This window comes from Pseudopipra pipra, chromosome 1 (genome assembly GCF_036250125.1).
Source record: "Pseudopipra pipra isolate bDixPip1 chromosome 1, bDixPip1.hap1, whole genome shotgun sequence".
Lineage (NCBI taxonomy): Eukaryota > Metazoa > Chordata > Aves > Passeriformes > Pipridae > Pseudopipra > Pseudopipra pipra.
In genome coordinates this window covers 137,719,532-137,742,738 of record NC_087549.1, presented here as the reverse complement: position 1 = coordinate 137,742,738, position 23,207 = coordinate 137,719,532, and the positions used below count along the sequence as shown (strand labels likewise).

Genomic DNA, 23,207 nt, shown 5'->3' with positions numbered 1-23,207 from the left:
ACAGACAGTAATGAAAGCAAAGCACGATGAACAGAAACAGCTTCAAACATTTGCGGTAATAGTGGTGGTTCAGTCCCACAAAACCTGGTAACAAGGTAGCTCCACTAATCAGACCTGAAGATGAGAGAAGCAAGTTGCTCACACAGCCCACCCAAGAAGCAAATAATAGGGCAATCCCTCCAGGGGCACAGAGAGCAGCCACAGTCCTCAACGTGTTTATTGCCTGAACAGTACCTGGTCAGAAGTTAGTAACTGTTACCAATATACTGATGGTGCTCTGCTGACAACGATTTCACAAGCAGCTTCACATCAGCGTGGATGACATAAATATTCACATTTTCTCTCAGCAACATCAATCACCCACCACTTGTTGCCAAGGCTATTATGAGAAGGATCCAGGTCCAGAAGTCCATAGTTCTGTCTAATATTCAATAATCATCAATAATAAACCCACAAATACTGACATGTAAATATCTAGATTTATTCCCAAATATGAGAACCATAAGTAGAGTTTTCTGCTTCTCAGCAAGACTCCCTAGCAGACACAGTGATCTATACACTGCTAAAATCACAAAAAAAGGCCCAAGTCCAATTCAGGGACTGAACATAGACAAATGTCTTTTTTAGAGGGTCAAACAGGAGGTCCCAGCTACCCACCACACCTTACTTTTCTGTGAGGAAAATGATACAACTTTACTGCATAAAGAGTAATTATCCCATAACAGGTAGCCCTACCTTCCTCACCCCAAGGCTTATCTTCTGTATATATATAAAAAAGATACAATGAAGGAACAGCTCAAATCTCAGTGAACATCTCCAATTCTGCTTTTATATCCTCCCTACCCATTTAGCACATAATCATCTCTCCAGAAGAATCTGTCTCCAAGAATGTCAGAAATAAGACACACATGCAAAAAGAGGCTGATGAAAGCAGCCCACGTCACCAGGTTTGTGAAGACAGGAGATGTGGGCAGGCAGCATTTCCAGCACCGAGGATGAGGTTTCACACTTACCCAGCTCCCTACAGGGGAGAGCCACGCTCCAGCGGGGCGGCCGGGCAGCTCTGCCATGAGGCATGCCGGGGCATCACAGCATGAACGAGCAGCAGCTTCGGGAAACCTAAAACAGGGGAAAAGGGAGTCAAGAGTGAATGTGCCGATGCCCCTTTGGAAACCAGTACTGACAGCTTCCCACAGACAGCTGCAGCACTGCCACAGCTGAAAACCCTGCGAACAACACATCATCGAGGCTGACCAACCAAAACATTGTTTGGTAAAACGCAATTAAAGCAGGAAGTATTAGCAATTTAACAGCTATTCACATCAGAAAATATTGCAATGATCTCAAAACCAAACATTTTTAACCCAGCAGTGGTGCCCTGCAGCTGGGTGACAGCAACAAAAGATAGTGAGGGCTTCCAGTAGCATACTCTCCACACACACATCCCCTCTCCCCTGCAATTGTCTCTATTTGGCAATGTGATTTGTCCTAAGATAAGAATTTGAGGTGGGAATTGCAGGAGGAAGTGTCTGGATTTTCACATAATGAATGCATTCCAGAAATGGGGAAGCTGTGATGACTGTGATTGACTTTGGTACACACCAGGCTGCAAAAGGGTGCAAAATGCTGGAGTCTAGGCCAACTGGTGCCTCAAGGTTGCAGGAAGCTTCTAGGTGAATCCCCCAAACACCCTCCCCAGGCAGACACACCTGCAGGGTACTTCCAATCCGAAGATGGGGAACAGTCACTTGTACAGCATTTGTAATATTGTATTTCAGTCTTATTTCACTGATACCCCTTTCCAAGCTTCATCCATTTTAAGTTACTTCTAGTGATTTCAAATAAAACATTATATCTTAGAAGCAAAAAAGTTAAAAAGAAAAATAACATTATTTCCATCACTCAAGAAGAACAGTATAAGTTTAAAGATTAACAATGCAACTAATGTGATCCAGGTTCAAGGTGATAACACCTTGAAATAATGAGCATTATCAAAAGTACACCAAACAATGGGAATCTACCAAAAGGCTGAGATATAATTATACAATTTGCCCTTTAACTTGCATTTGACAGTGTTTAAGTGACATTTCCCAAACTAAGGACAACATTCCATATTCACAAAGTCTTGTAGGCTGATAAACACAGCCTATGCTCTGTCAAAACTTCAAAACAAATGTAGTTTTAAGAGCACTGCATAACAGGAAACTACTGGTCACATCTGAAAATGGCTGGCCCCATTAGTGAACCTCAAACCACCTTAAGAGAAAACAAAAGGCAGAATCCCAATGCCTCTGCCTCTCCTTTTCCCAGTAAAAGAATATGGCACTAACAAGATGCTTTGGTATTGCCTCCAACATCAATGCCGAGATGCACAAGTGGCATTTTTCAGAACAAGCCCAGACAATCCATTAACAAGAACCACAGATTCACATTTAGGATTGAAAGGGCCAACATACTTGAACATGTACAAATAAGTGAGTCAGGAGAAGGAAAAGGAGCCAGAGATAGTTGCTGGATTTATGTTTTCTGAACTGAGAATGGCAACACTGCTTATTTAAACCTGAATGCAGTCTACACAATCACAACTTGCATAATCAAAATCTTTTGTACAGGCTATACTTGATTAAATTAGGTGAATTTTCACTATAAAATTGGAAAATAATTACTGGTTAAAAATAATATAAAATATAGAATATCCTTTTTCTAAAGAGTGCTATAGTTGGAGAACATAGTTCGTTCTCCATACAAAACAGAAGAGACTAAATTGCTTGAACACAAATTGTGCCCAGCAACTCTGTAATAACTGCATACAGAACATAAACATGCTTTGTTGAGAACTAAAAATATCTAATCAGGTATAATTGTAAATTTTATTTTCCATTTGTAAATAATCAAGGGAGAGAACTAGAGAGCAGAGATGTAAAATAATATTCTAGCTGGGGATATTTTGTTAAGACATAAGCTTCTACCCACCCCTTCCCTAATGCCTGCAAGGCTCTTCTGCTTCTGAACTTTTTTCAATTGTTAGTTTCTCTTTGAAGGTATTTCAACTATAATGCAAGCAATGCTCTAATGAATTCTCAGTACTGTGCTATCTTTCCCAAACAGTTCTTTCCCATCATCTGCAAATTTGGATGCTGCAATGTACTTGCTATGCTCATGTGCATCTCTATTTCTAAGGAATGTCAGTATTAGCATCAAGTGAGATGCTTCAAAGTTCCTAGACTTAAATTAAATAAATAAATACACCAAAAAAAGCCCCAAACATATACCTATGGGTTTACTCACATGAACCTATTTTGGCACTTAACCCATCTCACACCTCTCCACCTGCCCAATTGCTGACTGGTCCTGCTCTGCTGTCCAGCTCCACCAGGAAGCCCAGCTCTCTGGAGCCAGAGGAGGGGGTCTGAAGGGTCCTGCTGGTGGCACAGCCCATCCAGCACCACCCCAATGTACTTCACCCCTCTCCCTTACCAAGTTCATCCTTTGGGTAAGCAGATTTGGTAACCTGCATGCCTCCTAAACCTGCCTCTGCCAACACTTATTTTTCAGATGTACAAGTAGTCACGCCCATTCTGAACTCCCAAAACACCAAGAGCTGCACTAAGGACGTGACGTACTGGATACCTCAGCAGAAAGCAGATGGCAATTGCCTCATGCTTAGAGCATCCAGACACCACAGCTCTTGCTGCTTAAGGGACACTTCTGACATTGTCCCATGTCATGCCTTCCCTATGATGGCATCTGAATACATTTTGCCACCAATTAGGGGCCCACTGTGACGAGGACCCTTCTAAAAGGGTAGGGGCAGTGGGCACCATAGCCTACGCCTTTGTATCCTCCTCCAGCAGTAACAGGCAGACTTTTCAGAGAAGGAAAACTATTGTCAGCTTCATTTGTACGCTGAACTATCCCAAACTAAATATAAGTTAAAGGAAGAATAATGTAAGAAGAGAACAAAAGACTACCAGTCTGCCTTATGAAACAGATATTTTTTTAATAAGCCTAAATATGCTTCTTCGAGGGCAGCAGTAAAGGGAGCAAATATCCCACTTTTACTAGCCCAATTGCAAGAGCCGCACCAAGTTCACTGAAAATGCAAAGGCAAAGAAAAAGCCAGAAATTCCCTACATTCCACAGCTCTCCGACAAATAATTTATCGATGGACGAAAAAATTAAGCCATAATTAGCAATGTTGTTGACCCAGGTAGTCATCCTGTGTTCTTTAAATAAAAGCAAACATTTTCAGGTTGAAAAGAGCAATGACAAAAATGTCACTTTTCTGTAAACAGCAGCTGACAATTTTATACAATAAATAGTGCTATTTTGTAGTAATAAGTACAATATCAGCAATATAGTAAAGTTAACATATCAACACTGACAGAAATTATCTCTGTTCTCTATTAATATGCATTCTTTACAGATGGTTATTTATTAAACATGAGCTGAAAGGTTATCTATGGCCATATTAGCAAACATCTGCTTGTGATTCTGATTTCATGTTTGCATGCTATTCTTGGAAAAGCAACCATTTTTGAGAAGTACCAGATGTGACCAAGTGTTCTGAATCATAAAATATTCTTCAAAAAGATAAAAGTCCAGGGCCAGGAAAGAAATCACATACTCTGAGCACAGCAACTGCCTTATACTGTTGCTGCTGAATTCTCCAGGGGAAAAGTGTTTCTGAAGATGGAAAAAAGCAGTTTATTTAGTGTGCCACTACAGATAATTACTCTTATTTTTAAATATGAAGCATTCAAAAGTATAAACATGAACTCCGTTTCAACTTTAAAGCAGAAAAGTTATGCACTACAAGAACTGCACCACCTATTCACTCTCCAGCATGGGACTGACACAGGACCTTTCAATCTCCAGTGTCAGCAGCTTAAGCAGCCTTCCACAAACTGACTTTAGGGATCTTGCTCCCCAGATGACCTCACCAGGATCTCCACTACCCACAAGAAGGAAAAACAGTTAACTTTGGGATGGGAAGGTGTTGGAGACAGCAGATGAGAGCTATGGCAAGCAACACGAGGGAATTAATGTAGACCAAACCAAGGAGAGAGGGGTTGTTTAATTCTTTCTTAGTGTCTCACTATCATACATTAATTGCTTAACCTATTTCCTAATAATAATTTAAAAAAGGGTTCTGAACTGTCAAAATATATGTTCATTATGTTTCATAGCTACACCCTTTGAATGAGTAATACTGTTAATCCATAAGAAATGGATGTAAAAAGCAAAGAAAGAAGATGAACAACGTAAATTAGAAAAACTGAAGAGTAATTTAATGATAAACAAAGAGATTAATAAATAAAATTAAATTCTAAATGTTAAAGCTTCTTTGTACATCTCAGAAAACCTGAGCTGCCCAGGTCTTTCAAGACTCAGAAATCCTTTCAAGAAATCCTTTCACACATTTTGCTTTTCACTCTCTTGCCCTGCTATTTCGCATGTATCTTTAAGACTCAGATTAAGTCTCCAAGAAGGGAACACACCATCCTTCACGGAAAGCCCTGGAAGGTACAAGAGTTTGAGCATGGTGACCAGGCAGAGAAGCTGGCAGATTCCCCTGCAACAAGGTGCAGGGCCAGGGTGCTCACCAAGCTCCTCCCATGTGCCTCAGTCATGCTTTTCCCAGCACTGGAACAGCAGTTTCATTTGTGCCCTGCTGCATTGTTAACATATGGGACCTGGAGAAGATTCCTCTCCACCACTACACTAAGCAGGGTAAAAGAAAACAAGATTTTTTAAAAGTGTGTTTTCCCCTCTTTGCTTCCCCTTTCCTGAAGCACAAGAATTCACGCAAGCGGCAAATGACACGAATGTTTGTCACCACACATACAAGAGGCAGGTTCGAGAACTGCCCTGAGAGAAGAGGGCTCTGCTGAGGGGAAAGTTATGCCACACTGAGCTATAAATAAAATGTAGCTAATTGAACTGTATAGCACAATGTAAGATGGAAAGAGCCCATTTCCCCTTCCTATCCATGGACCAAGCAGAGATGATGCCTGCAGACACAGAACAAAACACAGAACATACCTTAAGTCACCCATGCAGGAAGGCAATGGCTCGAGGATGGGATAAATAGCCCACATGATGGGAAAATGCAGAAACAGACATAGTAGCAAGGGCAGCAGAATAAAACCACCAGAAATCATCCATTTAGTGCAAAAGCACAAGCAGATCTGAAATCCTTCCAAGCCTCTTCAGCACTGATGTGCACTTTTGTAAACAAAAGTAGCTCTTAACATATTTTTCGCTTGAAATTAATCTCTCCAAATGGAAGAGTAGAGCAGAACAGCTTCCGTTTTGGATATATGAAAGCATCCAAATGTTGTGCCTTACACACCTCTGCACCCTTGACATCATTTCAGATGAAAGCCAAGGGGCCCACCACCCCAGGCAGATAAGTCACATACACACACAAGTGGTACATTAGCTACAGTGCACAGGAACATCTGCATTTAGCTGTGGTACCTTGAGATCAGTAATTTAGGAAAGAAAAGAATTGTTTTCAGCAATCAGATAAGTCATAAAGTTATTATCAATTCATATGTTTTCAGTCTCCTATTCTTTAGAATTATTCAGGACAGAATCATAGAATCATTTAGGTTGGAAAAGACCTTTATGGTCAATAAGTCCAACTATAAACCTTACTCTGCCAAGTCAGATGACCATAAAGATTTAACCATACCTGCACGGCAAAAACCAAAGAGCAAGAAGAAAACCTACACTTAGTGAAAGTGAGCAAAAGGGCACTGTACACTATTGATGCAGACACTTTCTACAAAGTTGTCAGTCTGACTACTCCTATATTTGCAGATGCAGAAACTGAGATATCATGGCTGGGCTTCGCGAACGAAGATTTGGGAAGGCTCTATCCACATTTGTTACGGGCACGTTGGTGACTTATGAGGCCAATACGAGACAGACATACCCAATTGCAAAAGGCACAGCAGAATTTGCAGATGCAGAAACAGAGACATAGAAAGAACATAACTCACAAGGCTTCTCAGCCAGTCATCATTCAGCAGGACACAAATTTGTCTTATCTAATGCTCAATCCACTAGGTAAGACTGACTAAAACAATGCTTTTATTTAATGTCTTCAAGTACATCTCAAAATAATGTGATTAATTTATAAATACACAAAGACTACTCCCTTCTGTTCCTGTTGATATTGAGGTATTTGGAATGAGTTTTCCAGCACTATCTGGACGACTACTTTTCACACAGCTCTCAAATGAAATTAAGTCAGCAAGACACTTGGTATGCTTCCTAATATTCCTCAAGTGCTTTCATTTGAGTAGTACCCCTAAAGAAAGGACAGTGGAAACAAACTATAGAGTGCTATTCCCTCCCTCTATCTGCCACAGTATATTCAGAGTATCTGTAAAGCAGTAAAAAACTGGAAGGAAGTCTTCCCACCGGTGCTCCTGTTATCATCAATACTGACAGAGCTATACTGATGCTATAGCAACAGTGGCAGGTTTTCAAAGAAACTGCAGCGTACACAAGGATGTTTTACACAGCCAAACAGAAAATCTTCCTTACAGTTTCCTCTGGCTTTAGACAAAAGAAGCAAACCCTAAATCAACACAATTCATGAGCACACAGGGAAAGGCAGATGTCACAGTTCTACCTGCACTAGAAAACTTTATGATTAAAAAGTTTATGTTGGCACAGCTCCACTCTGAACACTGAGCAGAGGATCTAAGCACTCCATGTTGATGATGCAGCTCTGGACAATGTAAAATCCAAATCTTACCTGCAAATGCTGCTACTCCAACATTGAAATGCACACTACAGTATGTTAGTGAAGATAGAAGAATTTGCTGAAAGACAGTCACTTCTATTTCAAAGAAAGATGATCAGTAATATATAATTAACCCCTACAGTCATTAAAATTTTATTCCAACGATGATATCATTATTTGTTGTACTTAAAAATAAAAATGAGAACTAAAAGTTGTTTCTTGCATTTTTTAAAGTATAACACTTAGTACCAAAAATGCTACTATTAAAAAGGTAGTTTTGCAAGCAATTCACAGCTGAACAAAAACCAGTTACTGCAGCGTTCCACTAACCTTTGGAAAAGCTATTAATATTCAGGATTCTGCACAGCAGGGTAGGGTTGAGAAATTAATCCATTTAAAGTTGAATTTTAACAACAGACAAAGGCATGTGTTAGCTGACTTCTATTTATGGCATTCACCCAAATATCAAATAAAGTTTTCCTGGCTGTGCTTCAGTCATCCCTGTTCACAGCTAAAGAGTACTTTTATAAATGCAGACAGACAGTATAAATCCTATTTCTTGTTTGCATCCAAATCTACACATCTCAGAAAGAGAAAACATTACTTAGTAATTGTCACTTCAAGAAACACACCAGGAATGACTTACTGCCAAATCCATCCTATGCAGTTGTAAACTCCAGACAAAAATCCAAGAACTCAAAAAAAGACTACTAAAATGCCACAGCGGACAAGACAGAGCAACTAAGGAATGACAGAACTGCACATATGTGAATATAACAGGGTACCACTCTGCTAAACAGCTAAACACTTCAGCAACATATTTAAAAGGTTTTACCACATATAAGGAATGGAATTTAAAGATGCACATTTCTCTCATAAACAACACAAAATAGAAAGGGAAGGGGCGGAATCAAGCTTTTCACAATACCTTAAGAATCAAAGGGAAAGAAAAAAAACCCTAATGTTGCCATGGTTTAATCTTATAACATGCAGGAAAATGAACTAAGCTTATATTTGGAAAGAATCCAAATAACATTAGGTATGAAAATTCAATTAAGAAATTCAAACAGCCTCATTTAGCCATACAACACTGTTGGATACAGTTATTATAACAATGGAATTTCTCTATTTGTGATTCCATACTAAACTGAATTTTAAGGATACTTGCTTTTCTCACCATCTTCACATTCTATCACTACAAGGACTTCATTTCTCAAATGCTCAAAGCAACCCAAACACACTATGACCAAAGAATATCAATAACAGCAACTTCTCAACTGCTTTAAAACACTGCTGCTGTTTCTAAATCAAAGTTCACCAGATGCATACGAGGTAATCAGGTGGTCCAGCCAGTCTTGGTAGTTCCTTAGGTGCAATGCACATTCGAAATCAGAGATACACAGAAGTCCACCTGATCCTCAGTTTATTTTTGCCATCTCTTGCACTTGCTTTAGAACAAGAACGGCAACAGCAGAAATGTAAAAATATAGGCACTTTTTCCTTTTGAGGCTATACCACGATAATTAACATGAAGAATTAAAGCATAGAGGTATTCAGACAGTCACTACACTGCAGACATCTCTCAGAATCAGTATTTTATTATAAACCTGGATGTAGAGGCTATGTTTGTGATATTTGACATCCTAGTAACTCCTAGCATGATGTCCAGCATCTTGAGCCCACAAACAACCTTCACACCCCACCTTTACTCATTTTAGTAAGATATTGTTATTAAAAGGTATTTTCTTTCATCATTCCCAAACGTGAGAATATTTATGCTTCCTGCCACCATTTTGGTTTGTACTTACTATTCAACTACTATGTAGTAGTTGTGTTTGATGACAAACATAATTTTTAAAAACAAACATGAAGTAATATTTAACACACAGTACTCTATGGCACAGTTAAAAGAAATCTATTCTGAAAGCCTGACATCTCTTAACACCATTTCTAATAAACTGACTGATCAGGTGTATGAAACAGATGTGGTGTGTGTAAGCGATGGAGCTCAAGACTCTTGTACATCACCAGCTTCTCTCTCTGATATCACAAGATGCCAGATGAGGAAGTAAAACTGTATCAATGCGAAAAAAAAAAACCAACCAAAAAAACAAAACCTCTGAAAGTATTCAGAGAGCCTGGATGTTTCATTCACATTTCAAACAGTCACAAGGCATCTCAGAGCATGGCACATGAGTCCCAGATTGCCTGCTCAGCTTTCTGTCATGTTTAGTACCAACAACAACTACTTTGAACATGCTCATGATGGAAATTGGGGGAAAAAAATAGAAAAAAAAAAGGGGGAAAGTGAAAAAGAAGATTATAAAAAAGTATCCTTTTTAGTTAACCTGAGTGATATAGCAAAAGCATGTGTTATGGACAGCAGTTGTTCAAAGTAAGCTTTCATCAAGCACAAGGTGATACAGTTCCATCTCAGGCTCTACATCTCCAGGCCCTTTGTTCTTTCTAAAAGCAGCACCACCAATGCACACCAAGCCTTCCTTAGACTGCAGAAAAAGGTACGTGCAACTAAGGAGGTGCATACTCACCCACAGACAAACCTGTCTGATATATACTGCACCTGGAAGGTATTTCTCAAAGAAATAAAGATGGAAGTTGTTCATAAAAACAGATTATGAAACTATTAAGCAAGTTCTCCAAATATGCTCGCACATGTGTCTCAGGAGACAAGTGGGAACCTAAGCCAACCATTTAATGACAAAATGTGGATAAAATGTTCCTTTCTGTACTACAGAGCTAAAACTCCAACAGAACTGGAGGGAGACAGCAACAGAGAATCAGAGGTGGAACTGCTACCTTATGTAAAACTTAAGGCAGGCCACACTTTTATATTCATTAGGCCACATCTGTTCTCTGACAGCAGCAAACTGTAGGAACAGTAACTTTAGGAGAATACTTCTATTGTAATTCCTTCCAAATTCTGACAGTTAGCTACAGACTTGTCACTTACCTCTCCAACCTTCCTTCCCCACTTCACACACCAACTTGCTGACTCTATCAGTTAATGGTCACATGAGTAGGTCATGTTCCCCTATGCACAAGAAAACAAAAACTCTCATAGTTTATAGAAGCTACTGAATTCTCCAGCTTATTATTTTCAAATCACTCTGTAGTGCTACTATCAAAACTTACTGATTCTTCTGCTGAAAGAGCTGCACAGGCAGATGTGTCCATCCTGCACACAAGCACTCAGCACTGCTTGTCCAGCAATGTACCTTCTATAAGCTACAAAACACTGCTAAGCATTATTACAGAAAGAAGCTAAGTGTTAATTATTCCTGAAAACTGCTAGTATTAGCTCCAAAATTCAAAACTAAAAGCATCTATAAAGCATCTGTTCCATTAGTCACTGTCTTACGAGAATTATCCTTTGTACCATGGTAATAAAAAAGTTCCAGTAGACAGTAAATAAATAAATAAATAGGCCAATCACCAAGCCCAGAATTGCTGTATCAACAATTCTCAACAATCAACAAGTTTACTGTCATTTAATATTTAAGCATGGAAGAAAATTGTGGTTTAACTATATGACATTTTTTGGGCAAAAAACACTATTTAAGAGACTACAAATATTTTTCTTGTTGCTTCCACATAACAGAAAGTCTCACAGTTTTACAGCTCTTCAGCTGGATAAAGCAAAATCAGGGGGAGCGGGTGACAAATAAAGAGTTCTGCTTATACTTACTGGAGTGCAAAAACGCAACTTTATTATTACACACGTTAGTTTGCAGTTGTTCAAAAGGAATGCATCAACTAAATTAATCACACATTTAATCAGTTCCAATTTAGTACCTGACATTTCATGAACTGATATAAGCACAGTATTTCAGCTCTGCCTGGTTACAATGAACAGCTAAATTGTTATACTTAAATGTTGCATATGATATACAACTACAGAACAACTAGCCTCGAGGTTTTAGGTTTTATGGCTTAGTGATTTTTCTACTACATTACTAATTTGTTTGTACATCTGGGTTGGTTTATTTCAGAAGAGGATAGTATGTTTAATGTCCATATCTTTCTAAAATGAGTAAAGGGAAAGAGGTGTGAAGATAGTTTGTGGGTTCAAGATCCTAGACATCATGCTAGGAGTTGCTAGCATGTGTCAAATCTCACAAATGTAGACTCTACATCCAGGTCTACAAAAAATATACTGAATCTGAGAGATAGCTGCAATGTGGTGACAGTCTGTCTGAATACCTCTACGCTTTTATGCTTCATGTCAAATATCATGGTATAGACTCAAAAGGAAAAAGTGTCTATATTTTTCATCACTTCCATTCCATTTCTTGTTCTAGAGCAAATGTAACAGGAGGCAAAAAGGACCCCATCGGAAAAAAAATTGGGCAAATCTGAAAGGGATTAGAAATATTGTTCTGAGACATCAGTAAAATGAGGAGTCAGGTGGATTTCTCTGTGTCTCTGAATTCGAATGTGCATTGCACCTAAGGAACTACCAAGACTGGCTGGAGCACCTGATTACCTCGTATGCATCTGGTGAACTTTGATTTTAAACAATAGCAATGTATTGAAACATCTGATATGCTGTTATTGATATTCTTTGGTCATAGTGTGTTTGGGTTGCTTTGAGCATTTGAGAAATGAAGTCCTTGTAGTGATAGAATGTGAAGATGGTGAGAAAAGCAAGTATCCTTAAAATTCAGTTTAGTATGGAATCACAAATAGAGAAATGCCATTGTTATAACAACTGTGTCCAACAGTGTTGTATGGCTAAATGATGGTTCCTTTGAGCAGAGTGGGCAACAGAACCCCAGACAGATTTGCGCTGACTAGCTTAATATACCGAAGAATTTGTGGTTTAAATATTTACATCACTGAACTTCATCTTGGAAGTTAAGATCTTTGAATCTTAATAATTTTCGGCTTATTTGATGCCCTTTGCAGATATTTGATCAGAATTTTTAAAATGTCAACCACGAAAATAAAACGATGAAGGAAAAGTATAACTTTATCATTCACTGAAAGTTTCCAGCAGCTCCAGAGGCCGGCAGCCCGGGGAAGAAAGGGACTCTTGTTCTCACCCTGTACACAGCGCCCCACGCAACCTTTAAAACTCCGCTGGACACATAAAATAGCATTGATGCCCCAGCCCCGGCAAGCGAGGCCCCGCGAATAGAAGGGCTGAGCAGATGTCCCGCAAAGGACAAACCCTGCCCTGTGCGCTCTGCCGGGGCCGGGGGGCGCAGCCGGGCAGAGCAGCCCCCGCGCCCGGCGCGGAGCCGCCGCGCTCCCTCCTGTGGCCGCGGATCGCTCCGGCAGCGCCCGCCGCTCCCATCCCTCCTCTGACTTCCCCCAAGAATCCCAAAGGGCAGCGGATACTGAACGCCTCCTCCTTGTGCCGCAGATCTCCCTCCCCAACTTCCATTTAACCTCACCCTCCCAGCAGAAGCGCCCCGTTTCTCCTTGCAGTCCTCCTGCAAACGCGAGCGAGATTTTATCCTTCATAGGCAAAAAAAAAAATGGAAGACCGTTAATTTCTGTGTTGGATGCTTGTGAATGGTCTGATTTATTGTGAAGGATATAAAGCATTCAGAGGTTTGGTCTTTATTGGGAAATCCAGAGACCAAGCTCTGTGGCAAAGGCCATAAAGAGAACCCCATAAAAGAATTGGTTACAAGACTTGCATTATGAAATTACAAAAGTACAGTAATGGGATATTACTATCTGCCCACAGAGATACTTAGTTTACAAAGAAAATTTGTAACATTTAGCATAAAAAAGATGGCACCCTGAGAACAGTGAAAAATAAAAAGGTTTAGCTACCAGTAAATCTGCACCTACAAGTAACCAAGGAAGGCACAATGACCTCACTGCAACATTTGAAAACTTTTAGATGTCATATTGCAATTACAATAATAACACCAGAAACTAATAAAGGGTCACAGGTTGTTAGACACCAAAATAATACAACTCCAGTCAAGCAATTCCAGTGCGACCTGGTGCTCTGTTAACATTAAAGCAAACATCAAAAGGAAGAATCTCTCACACAGACTCATCTGCCTTCAAGCTTTTGCCCTCAGGTTTTCCCTCAGTGAGCTCCATCCATTAGAGCTGGAAGAGGAGCTCAGACACGTGGATGCCTGCAACTCCTGCCTTTTCAACAGCTGTGTCATTTAGCAGCTTTGAGGATAGTTAATGATGCTTATTAGCATACTGACAGCTGATGTATCCATCATTAATACTGTTAGTGAATACAGCAGCAGTTAGACACTTCACAGTAACACAGATAAAGCTTGAGAGACCACATCTGCAGACAGTAGACTCTAGCTCAGTGGCAGTAGCACTCATCGGTCCATTTTCCTCAGCATTGCCATTACTCTAAAAGAAAGGAAATAGTTTTATGTTTTCCTGCCCACAAGGATATTGAAGTTTGTTCATTCAGCTGCAGAGTTCAACAGAAGACACGTGAACAGACCTCAGCAACTTACGATGCTAGAGTAGTGGAGAAGTGGGTTTAAAGCTTACCTAGGCTGAGGAATTGCTTAATGTCTTTCCCATTTTCCTGCCAAGTGATTTTGGAAGTGCTAACTAGAGGCTGAAGAGTCGTAATTCACGAATTTACCACTCCCGTGACACCTACTACAGAAGAACTTCTAGTTTGAAGGCAGCAAGGTAACTGGAAACATTACTGAAAGTCCTTCAAACTAACCTGCTTGTCTTTTACCTAAAATACCCCAAACTACTGCAGGTCTCAAGTTTCAGAGGAGCAGAGATAACAACTAAACAATGGCTTTTCTAGCTGCACAATACAAACTGACAAAGCTTCAGGAACTAGTCCCTGGTGTTGGCCTCACATAATGCTTTGCAAATGCTAGACTTTGGACTTTTGCACACCCAATACTTGGCATTGCCCCATTTGCCTAACCTCCATGGAGACAGGATATCAAACATAACCCACACATGGCATTTCCTCACTCCCTGCACCTCCTGCCCCAAGAAGTGGGTTTTAGCCTGGATTCTAAGGCACACAACTTCTCTGTGGGCAAAAGAAACAGCCCCAGCACGTAGGTGAAACATCTAAGTTAGGGAACTGACCCTCTTCTTCTAAAATCAAATTGTAAAACATCCTGTTAGGCAATGCAAACAATAAAGTCAAGATCTAACACAAAAGCACACATCATACAGGCTGGAGAAACCCATAACCCATAACGCCATTTTCACTGGGAGAAGAGTCAAGCAGCAGCACAGGTTGCCCTGAGATATTTGAAAACCTCCACAGATAAGCTTGCACAAACATGACTGAATCAAGCCCTAAGCAACCTGTTCTGGCACCACAGCTGTCCCTGCTGTCTGCTGGAGGCCTCTCTAGAGACATTATGAGGTCCCATGAGTCCTCACTATACATGCCACCACATGTCATGCAATTGGACTTTGATGCTATTCTAGCCTGTGGAAGGCACTACTATGAAGCCAAATACAGATTAGTAAAATCTGATTCCATGAATAAGCCTTTGTATCTTACCAGTTTCAAAGTTCCAATCGGGCACAAAATATTCTTTGTTATGGGGAGAAGGCAACACAAATAATAATCAACTACAGATACTGCTGTTCTCCCATATGATTTCTGAAGCAAGATGCTTGAAAAGCAATTTATGTATAAAATACACTTTTCATCCAACTTTTGCCTAATCCCCCAAAAAATAATGAACTATTCCCACTGGAAACCAACTAGATAGTAGACCACTTTCTTTTCAAGAACAGAAAAGTTGTTTTTTTTTTTCCACAAAGTCGCTAAACTATGAACTAGACTTTATGAGTTTGTGATAAACATTAACTTTACCAAAAAAAATACTGTGTTCTTTTAAAGGCCTATATTAGGGGAACAACGTTGCCTTTTTATGGCTATCTATTATATACCAGCTGAATTTCAATAACGAATTGTAATTCAGCACCATATCATCTATTTATATGTGCCATTTTCAGCCAACTGCAATTTACTGCATAATTTTAAGAAGTTTGGCCAGGATTTCAGCATAGTTGGCAAACACAAGCTGGCAAGCTCTTGGCCAATTAAAATCTTTATAATGACTATACCACCATATACGAGAACGCTAGAAACGGGACTGGATGAAATACAAAATCTTGCAGTCGTGCTTATAGCACGTGACTCCTTCGCACTTCAGTGTTTCTTCGCTGACATTACAGTAGCACACTACAACTATCCCATCAGTCTTTAAACTGAAGATGCTCCATGTTCCAATTATGTTAAAAGAGGATTATCCATACTTGAAATACGGTTTACTAGAACAAACGTTACAATGGAAAGTATTTGCTAACTAAATGCATAATACATGTTCAGCCAAAGTACTAATTACATACTCCATCACTGAGTAACAAATACGTATAATCTGTCCTTTTGGATTTCAAAATGAAGACAAATAATTTTACAAAACTTCTTCCAGCAAACATTTCCAAGTAATCTCCATACAAATTCATATCAATAAAGGATAGAATACATTTTCTCATTACAAAACTTAGACTCTTGCCAGACAGAATGCAGTTTCCAAGGTAGGAGTTGTCATTACTAAAGCAATATTCAGTCTTAACTATCTTGACAGTCCATGTTCTGTTTTGCATGATCCCAAGATCATGTCACTTTTCCCCATTGGCATCCCAATACCCAACAACATGATGCTGAGCTCTGACATGCCTGTAGAGATTACTCTATTTTATGCGATACTGCAAGAAAAAAGTTGGTTTAAACAGAAAACGGTAAGTCAATTACGAGAAAAAAAATAGTACTGCTACATTTCACTTTTAAAAACTTTCCTAGGTCAAAAGGTTATATAGCATCAGCTTCTAAAACAATTAGTAAAAGCCTAATTACAGTAGTCTTGCATATTATGCTGTACATTTTATCTGAGTTGCACAGCAAAACTGAATTTATGCAATATAGTTTCAAAGTATTCTAAGGAAAGTACAGAAAAAGGCAGCAACTTTGGTCAAGCAGTAAACACTACTAACTGCAAATTAAGTGATAAATACATATTTTTTTGTTTCCCAGAAAATCTTCTCTCAGACTGGGAACTCCAGCTAGAGAAAGGTGTGTTTGAAATGCATATCCAGACTAAGGAACAGAGAGATGGAGCACCCACCAGCATCAGCTGCACCAGAAAAGGCGCAGGAGGAATGCATATATGTAGGGATGTATGATGTCCAGAACTCCTTAATCTGACATGACTAAGTTGCATTCTTTCAGAATTAAGGGGTCTTTAGCCAGTAGTGTAAGCAGGGCTTCCTTCTCCGTCTTTGTAAAGGAAATGAGGATTTCACTGTTTCTTGTGCTCATGCTCTTTTGGGATCAAGATCATAAGAAAACTGAATGAAAGGGAAGCACTAGGTAGGCAACTGAAGAGTAAAATGCCACCTTTTTCAAGTTTGAGCAGCATAACGCTGTATACACCATCTTGGCAACAAGGAAACCCCAGAGTTTTTTGGTTTTTTTCTGGTGTTTTTTTAATTTGGTTTAAGTTGCATCCTTCATCAAATACTCATCCCCTGTTACAAAGTTTTTTAAGACTCCACTAAAATTCCGCCTTAAAGAAACTCATATCTTTTTTAGCAATACTGACTGAGCACAGAGTGTCCAGGGAGGCTCAGAAGTCACCTAGGCAAACAGCTCTAGGTGGGCCTGCTTGCATGGGGAGGTTAAACAAGATGACCTCCAGAGATCCCTGTCAACCCTAACCATCCTGTGGCACTCTCAACCAAACTCCTACCAAATTCCACAAAGGCATAATTTCATGTCTTGCCATGCTCGAAGAAGGGACATAGAAAACTAAGTTTCCACTGCATCTCATAAGATCTACAAACTGGTTTTAGTCCATACTGCATGAAAAGAGAAAAAAACCAAAAACAAACAAACAAAAAAATAACAACCACACGCTTACAAATTGTACTTTAGAAGGGGGTAGTTTAGGGCCTAAAGTAACAAGATGCATAATACTACAGGAGGAAGGAAGAGACACAAGGAAAGAAACTATATTATAACAAATAGAAAAGCTAAGCTGTTTTAAAAAAAATACACAGTCCACAAGATTTTACAGACTTGCCATTAAATTGCAGAAACTCAAACACTGTATCAAGTGATTTGGAGAATACTCCAGTGAGTCAGGGTTTCAAGAGAGGTTTTCAGTGGGGAACTACAGAAGGCTTTGTTTCCCTTCTCCCATCCAAAGACATTGAAGCAAAAGAGGTAATAACTGATAATTTTAACATCCTCTTAATAAATAAATTTTTTAAATAAAATAATTAAAAAACCCCCACCAACATTTACTATCAAGGGATGTTTCTGGAGGAACCACTGCACTGTCCCAATCCATTTTGTCCCTAATACAGAACCTGTTTCCTCTCCTGGCATTACCCACCACCCTGACACAAATAATGTTGTTACTCCAAGATCTGGCAGTATACCTGAATGTTAGCAACAAATATCTCAGTGTTTTCCTTTTTTGTATACATGTTTACAGTTATTTCATTTCATGCTGGCTTGGAAAACTACCATTCCATTATTTAATGAATTCTGAGGCATTCAAGAATATAGCCAATTCCAGTTTGCATTGGATGAAAAAAAGAAGAAACACGATCATTCAGTTGTGCTGAAGGGGAAAAAAAAATAAGAGCAATCTTGCATATATAAACTATATACAAGTTCTGAGACATCTTCAGCGAATCCAAATCTACAAATCCAAATCTATAAGGACTTACAGATAAACAATGTCTTCACTGGATCAAGACTAAGGACAACACCTTTTTCAGTCAGAAGGATTGAGGTGTTTGGTATCACAAAGGAATGTCCCTTTGCACCACAGCACAACACGTTTAAGAAAAAGCAATTTATTTTTTGCAGAATTAAAGAATCAGCAATGCCTAGCTGGAACGCACTGTTTTGGAAGAGGACCAAAAGCTCAAGTAATTGCAATGGACTGGAAAGGCCTTCACCCTCAGGTCAGCAATTTACATTCCAGCCAGGCTATTTATGAGAGAAAGCAGTTACCACCAACCACCCTTTGAATAGTCAAGTTGCCATTTCTGGTACCTTTGCTGAGGTGCAAACACACACAAATACCATGACAAACCAGTCACATGAACTACTTCAGCAGAAGAGTCCAAGATTGAGGTAGTGCACAAAATTAATTAGTCGGTTACTACAAGATGACAAAGCTGGGTCTGCAATAAAACTCCTCTCTATAGGCTGCAGCTTCTGCCTACCACAACAGTGTCAAATACAGAATCAACCTAAGGAATGGTATGTAAAAATAATCTTTCATCCTCCATGAGATGGTACACTTAATACAGTTTGATATAAGTGATGAGTCAAATAGAAAAGAAAGTCCATATTTTTCCTCTTTCCCTGCCAGCTAACATTAGTTCCACCCCACTTTCCCAGTTATTTCTTTAGTTCCCTCCCTCTCAGCTTGCTTTGTGTCCTCTGCTTCTTGCTCCAGTGAGTTGTCCTTTTTCTCAGTGCTGCGTTTGCCACTCAGAGTCCACTTTCTCATTTCTTTCTTCACTGCTTCTAACTTAACTTCCAGTAGTCCTCTGCAAACGCTGACTAAACTTAAAAATTGTAAAAATTAGCAAGTTTTATCTTTAAGACTTCTGTATCTATAAAGCAACCTTTAAGTACCTAGATTCTCAGTACATACATAAATTTTTCTGTATGTTTCTAAAAATCCCAAGTGTAATAGAGATGGAATAAAAGAAAGAAAAAAGAAAAAAGAAGAAAAAAAGTAAAAATTGAACCATGACTGAGAGTTAGAATAGGAACTAGAAGTAAACATCCTCATTTTCAACTCTGAGTGAAAGACAAGCTTCAAAATCATTAACTGTCTCCCTTTGCTTACAGCAAGAGGTCGCAGCAAATGTCAAACACAAGAGAGCCGTTCAATTAAGGGCAACCTTACAAAATCCAAACTGTTACCAACAGCAGCCTAGACGTCATACTTGCCCCAACAAACCAATGTCTGGACAGCCCCTATTACACAAGACTCCACAATAAAGAGCTGCCAAGCTCTAACCTTCAGTGACAAGAAATAAATTTATTCTCTCAAGAAACAACTCTGCCATACCACAGGATTGGCTTCCGTATGACTATGTCAGAAAAAACCCAGCAAGCTAACTTTTCCCACCTGTCCCTATACCTTAAACCAAAAGTTACATATATGGACTACCAGCAGAGTAATTTAATCACAAAGCAATAAACAGGAGATTGCTACTTCAAACACTGAAAGTAGGTAGACAGCATATTAGCTATTCAGAACATCTGTTTAAAAAAAAAAGGCACAAAACAAAAACAAACAAACAAAACCAGCAAACCCAATGATGAATAGGAATACAAAGGCAATGATTTGGGAGGGGAGGAGGAGGGCATATTAAAAAAAAAAAGTAACTAAACACAGTAGTTTTATTCTACGGCAGTTTTATTGTTGTACGTTGAATTCTTTAGAAAACACAATGTGAATTATAGCAAATTGTCAAAACAGTTTTAGAATAATTCATCTGCCATACAGGGGAAAAAAAAAGTATATAGTTCCAGACAAAGAAGCATTAAAAATATTCAACACTAAACCTCTTCCTCTAATTTTGAAATGATCTGAGGATAAAGGTTCTTTAAAACCCAGAAGCCTGAACTATGGCATTATATAAAATCTTCGGGCCTGTGCACATCAGTCAGAGCTCCAGGCACATACAGTACGAAGTCAGAGCGAGTTTCTGACTACAGAAAGAGTTGTGCACTATCAACACTGCACCCTGGATGTTGTACATACAAGACCAGCTGCGCGCACAGAAATTCCTGCATGTATTAGTTTGGGTGTTATCAAAGGAATTTGAGATTAGGTTTGGTTTGGTAAACAAAGAGTTAAGGAAAAAGGAAGAGTTCTATTTAGTCAGATATCTAACTTGGTCACTGTATTAAAATGTCATTCTTAGAGAGCTAAAGGATACAGATTTCTATGATTCTATGTAACCACGGAGGTAGTGGATCAAGGGTTGGACTTGATGATCTGAGAGGTCCTTTCCAACCCGGCTGATTCTATGCACTGCATACTCACTGCATTTCGCTTCACACAGTTCACAAGGTTAGAAGAAAAAAAATAATCTCTAGCATGCAGAAAGTCTGTTACCAGAAGTCTACAAAATTAGATCCTAATGTTTGATATTATACAATATTTTATCTAATAGTTTAACTATGCTTTCACAAGTAAGCAAAAGCTACTGTCCAGGCAGCCTTCCTGAGCAGCCAAAGGCACGCAAATGATCAGCTGGTGATTTCCCTGGGCAGAACGCAATACTCATCTGCAGGGCTTCAAACAAGTATTTTGAAGATATTAGGACAGAGAAAGAACAAGAAATAAAAGCAAATTAATAATGACTGATTGTAAACAGCAGCAGAGATATGCAGCAGTATACACGACTATTAAATATTCTGAGAAACTGACATCACCACGCTGGCCAGTACTGTATGCAGGGGCTGAACTCGGCAAACGCAGACAAGCCAAATCCTGCTATTCTTGAAGCTAACAATAGTTTTTCTTGAACTCCAGAAGCAGCAGGAAAAGTTGACTCTCACCTGACAGCATATAATACCTCGGGACACACATGGGCAAAGACACACGCAGAACACCCCCACTGAGCATCTTCTACCTTCACACTGTCCCTGAGAGCAGGGCAGCAGGTCTAGGGTTGCGGACCCCGCACTTTGAGCGTTTAGAGAGCTGCGCTTTCTTCCTCAGGGCTCAAAAGAAAAGCTTGCAACTCAATCTGCACATTCTTAGAGGATTTGGGTTAGGTTTTTTTCCTCCAAAAAGTACAGTAATTCTGTTGTGGAAAGCTTCTGAATACAGTCAAAGCATGCAATACACACACATCATGGTTTTTTTGGGGGAAAGCAATTTCTGTGGTACTCCATGCTTACCGTAAGTAACTTCTAAGTTTGACATACTCACAAGCAGAAGACTCACAGGCAAAGGGACAGGCAGACCGGCCGGAGGATAAGGCGCTCCCGACCCGCCCCGGGCCGCCGCCGGAGCTCACCCGTGTGTGGCCAGCTCTCAGCCGCCCGGCTCGCCCCCGCCGAGGCTGCCGGTGTCCCCCAGCGCCAGGAACCCGCACCGCTCCCCGGGCACCCCACGCACCGCTCCCCACCCTACCCTTCGCCTCCCCGAGTTGCTGCCGGTCCCGGGAGGCGGCGGCGGAGGCAGCGCCGACCCCCGCCCCGCTGAGCCCCACCTGCCCGTGGCGCAGCTGCCCCAAGGTCACCCCCTGCCCCGGGAAGGCGAACTTTGGGAAGCACTCACTTCGGCGGAGCGCCGGGATGCCGCCGCCGCGGAGGGCCGGGGGGCGGTGCGGAGGCTCCGCCGGCTGCAGCGCGCAGGACGGGCTGCGCGCTCCCTCCTCCTCCTCCTCTGCCGCCTCCTCCTGCCTCTCCCCGACGACTTTCACTTCACCTGCAGGCAGCCCGGCTGCGGCGGGGCGGGCGGCTCCGCAGCTTTCCGCGGGACCGCAGTCACTGCGGCAGCGCCCTCCCCGCACCGCGGGGGGAGCCGGGCCGGGCCGGGCCGCACCGCGCAGCGCCCGCTCGTCCCTCCGCGGGCCGGGGCCAGTCCTGCCCCGGGGGCACCCGCAGCCCCTGCGGGGAGGGCCGTCCCGAGGCCCTCCGCAATTGCGGAAGCAACGCGGCCCCGCTGCGCGCAACCCCCGCCCCGGGATGCTTTGCCCAAGCTGCTTGCCTGCAGCTGCAGGGTAGGGATTGCCCCCGTGCTGTCAATCACCTCCCCGGTGAGGGACTATAAATATTTATTAGGCATCCTAATAGCTGCATCTAGCTAGAGGAGCACTTTACTCGCGTCGCTTCTGTGATTCAAACCCCCCAAACCAGTCCTACACGGGTATAATCTTAACTAGCTCACGCACTGGCCCGGTTGACTCGGCACTGGGGAAGGGCTCTCTTGCCACAGCCAGCTGGAGAGATTTGTCAGAAGGGTACCAGCGTGTGCCCGATACCCGAAACCTTCCTCTCTCCTTTTTAAGGACAGATGAATGTTTGCTGGCTTGAGTGATTTCTCTCAGAATATATCCATCGGCAGGAAGGCGATGTACTGTCTTCTTCATTGGGAACATCACATTAGCAGTTCTGTTCAGACAAACGGGGCTTTTACGCTCTAATCGAGCTATGAAAGATATCTTAAGCAAAAATCTGAATGCATAGGGAGCCCAGAAATAGGAAGCTAATCTTGGATGTAAGCTGACAGAAAATGGGGATAAGAAGTGATGGACTTTCTACAATGGCATGCATGTTTAAAGAAAAACCAAATCGGGATCTCTCAAGACAGAAAAAAAAATGTGCATGAAGGAAATATACTAAATCAATGTTTTGTTTAGATGGTTTTGCTTTTCCCCC

General features: G+C 40.8%; 1 protein-coding gene across 1 annotated transcript in view; it reads right to left on the bottom strand.

The window, feature by feature from the left end:
- Positions 1–22,423, bottom strand: part of KIAA1217 (KIAA1217 ortholog) — a 352,288-nt gene extending 329,865 nt beyond the window's left edge. The window contains exons 1-2 of the mRNA XM_064635474.1: positions 22,105–22,423; positions 1,014–1,119 (exon numbers count right to left, since the gene is read on the bottom strand). Coding sequence (XP_064491544.1) covers positions 1,014–1,077 — 64 coding nt within the window. The 5' untranslated portion in view covers positions 1,078–1,119; positions 22,105–22,423. The remainder of the gene's footprint in view (positions 1–1,013; positions 1,120–22,104) is intronic.
- Between the last annotated feature and the right edge of the window lie 784 nt (positions 22,424–23,207).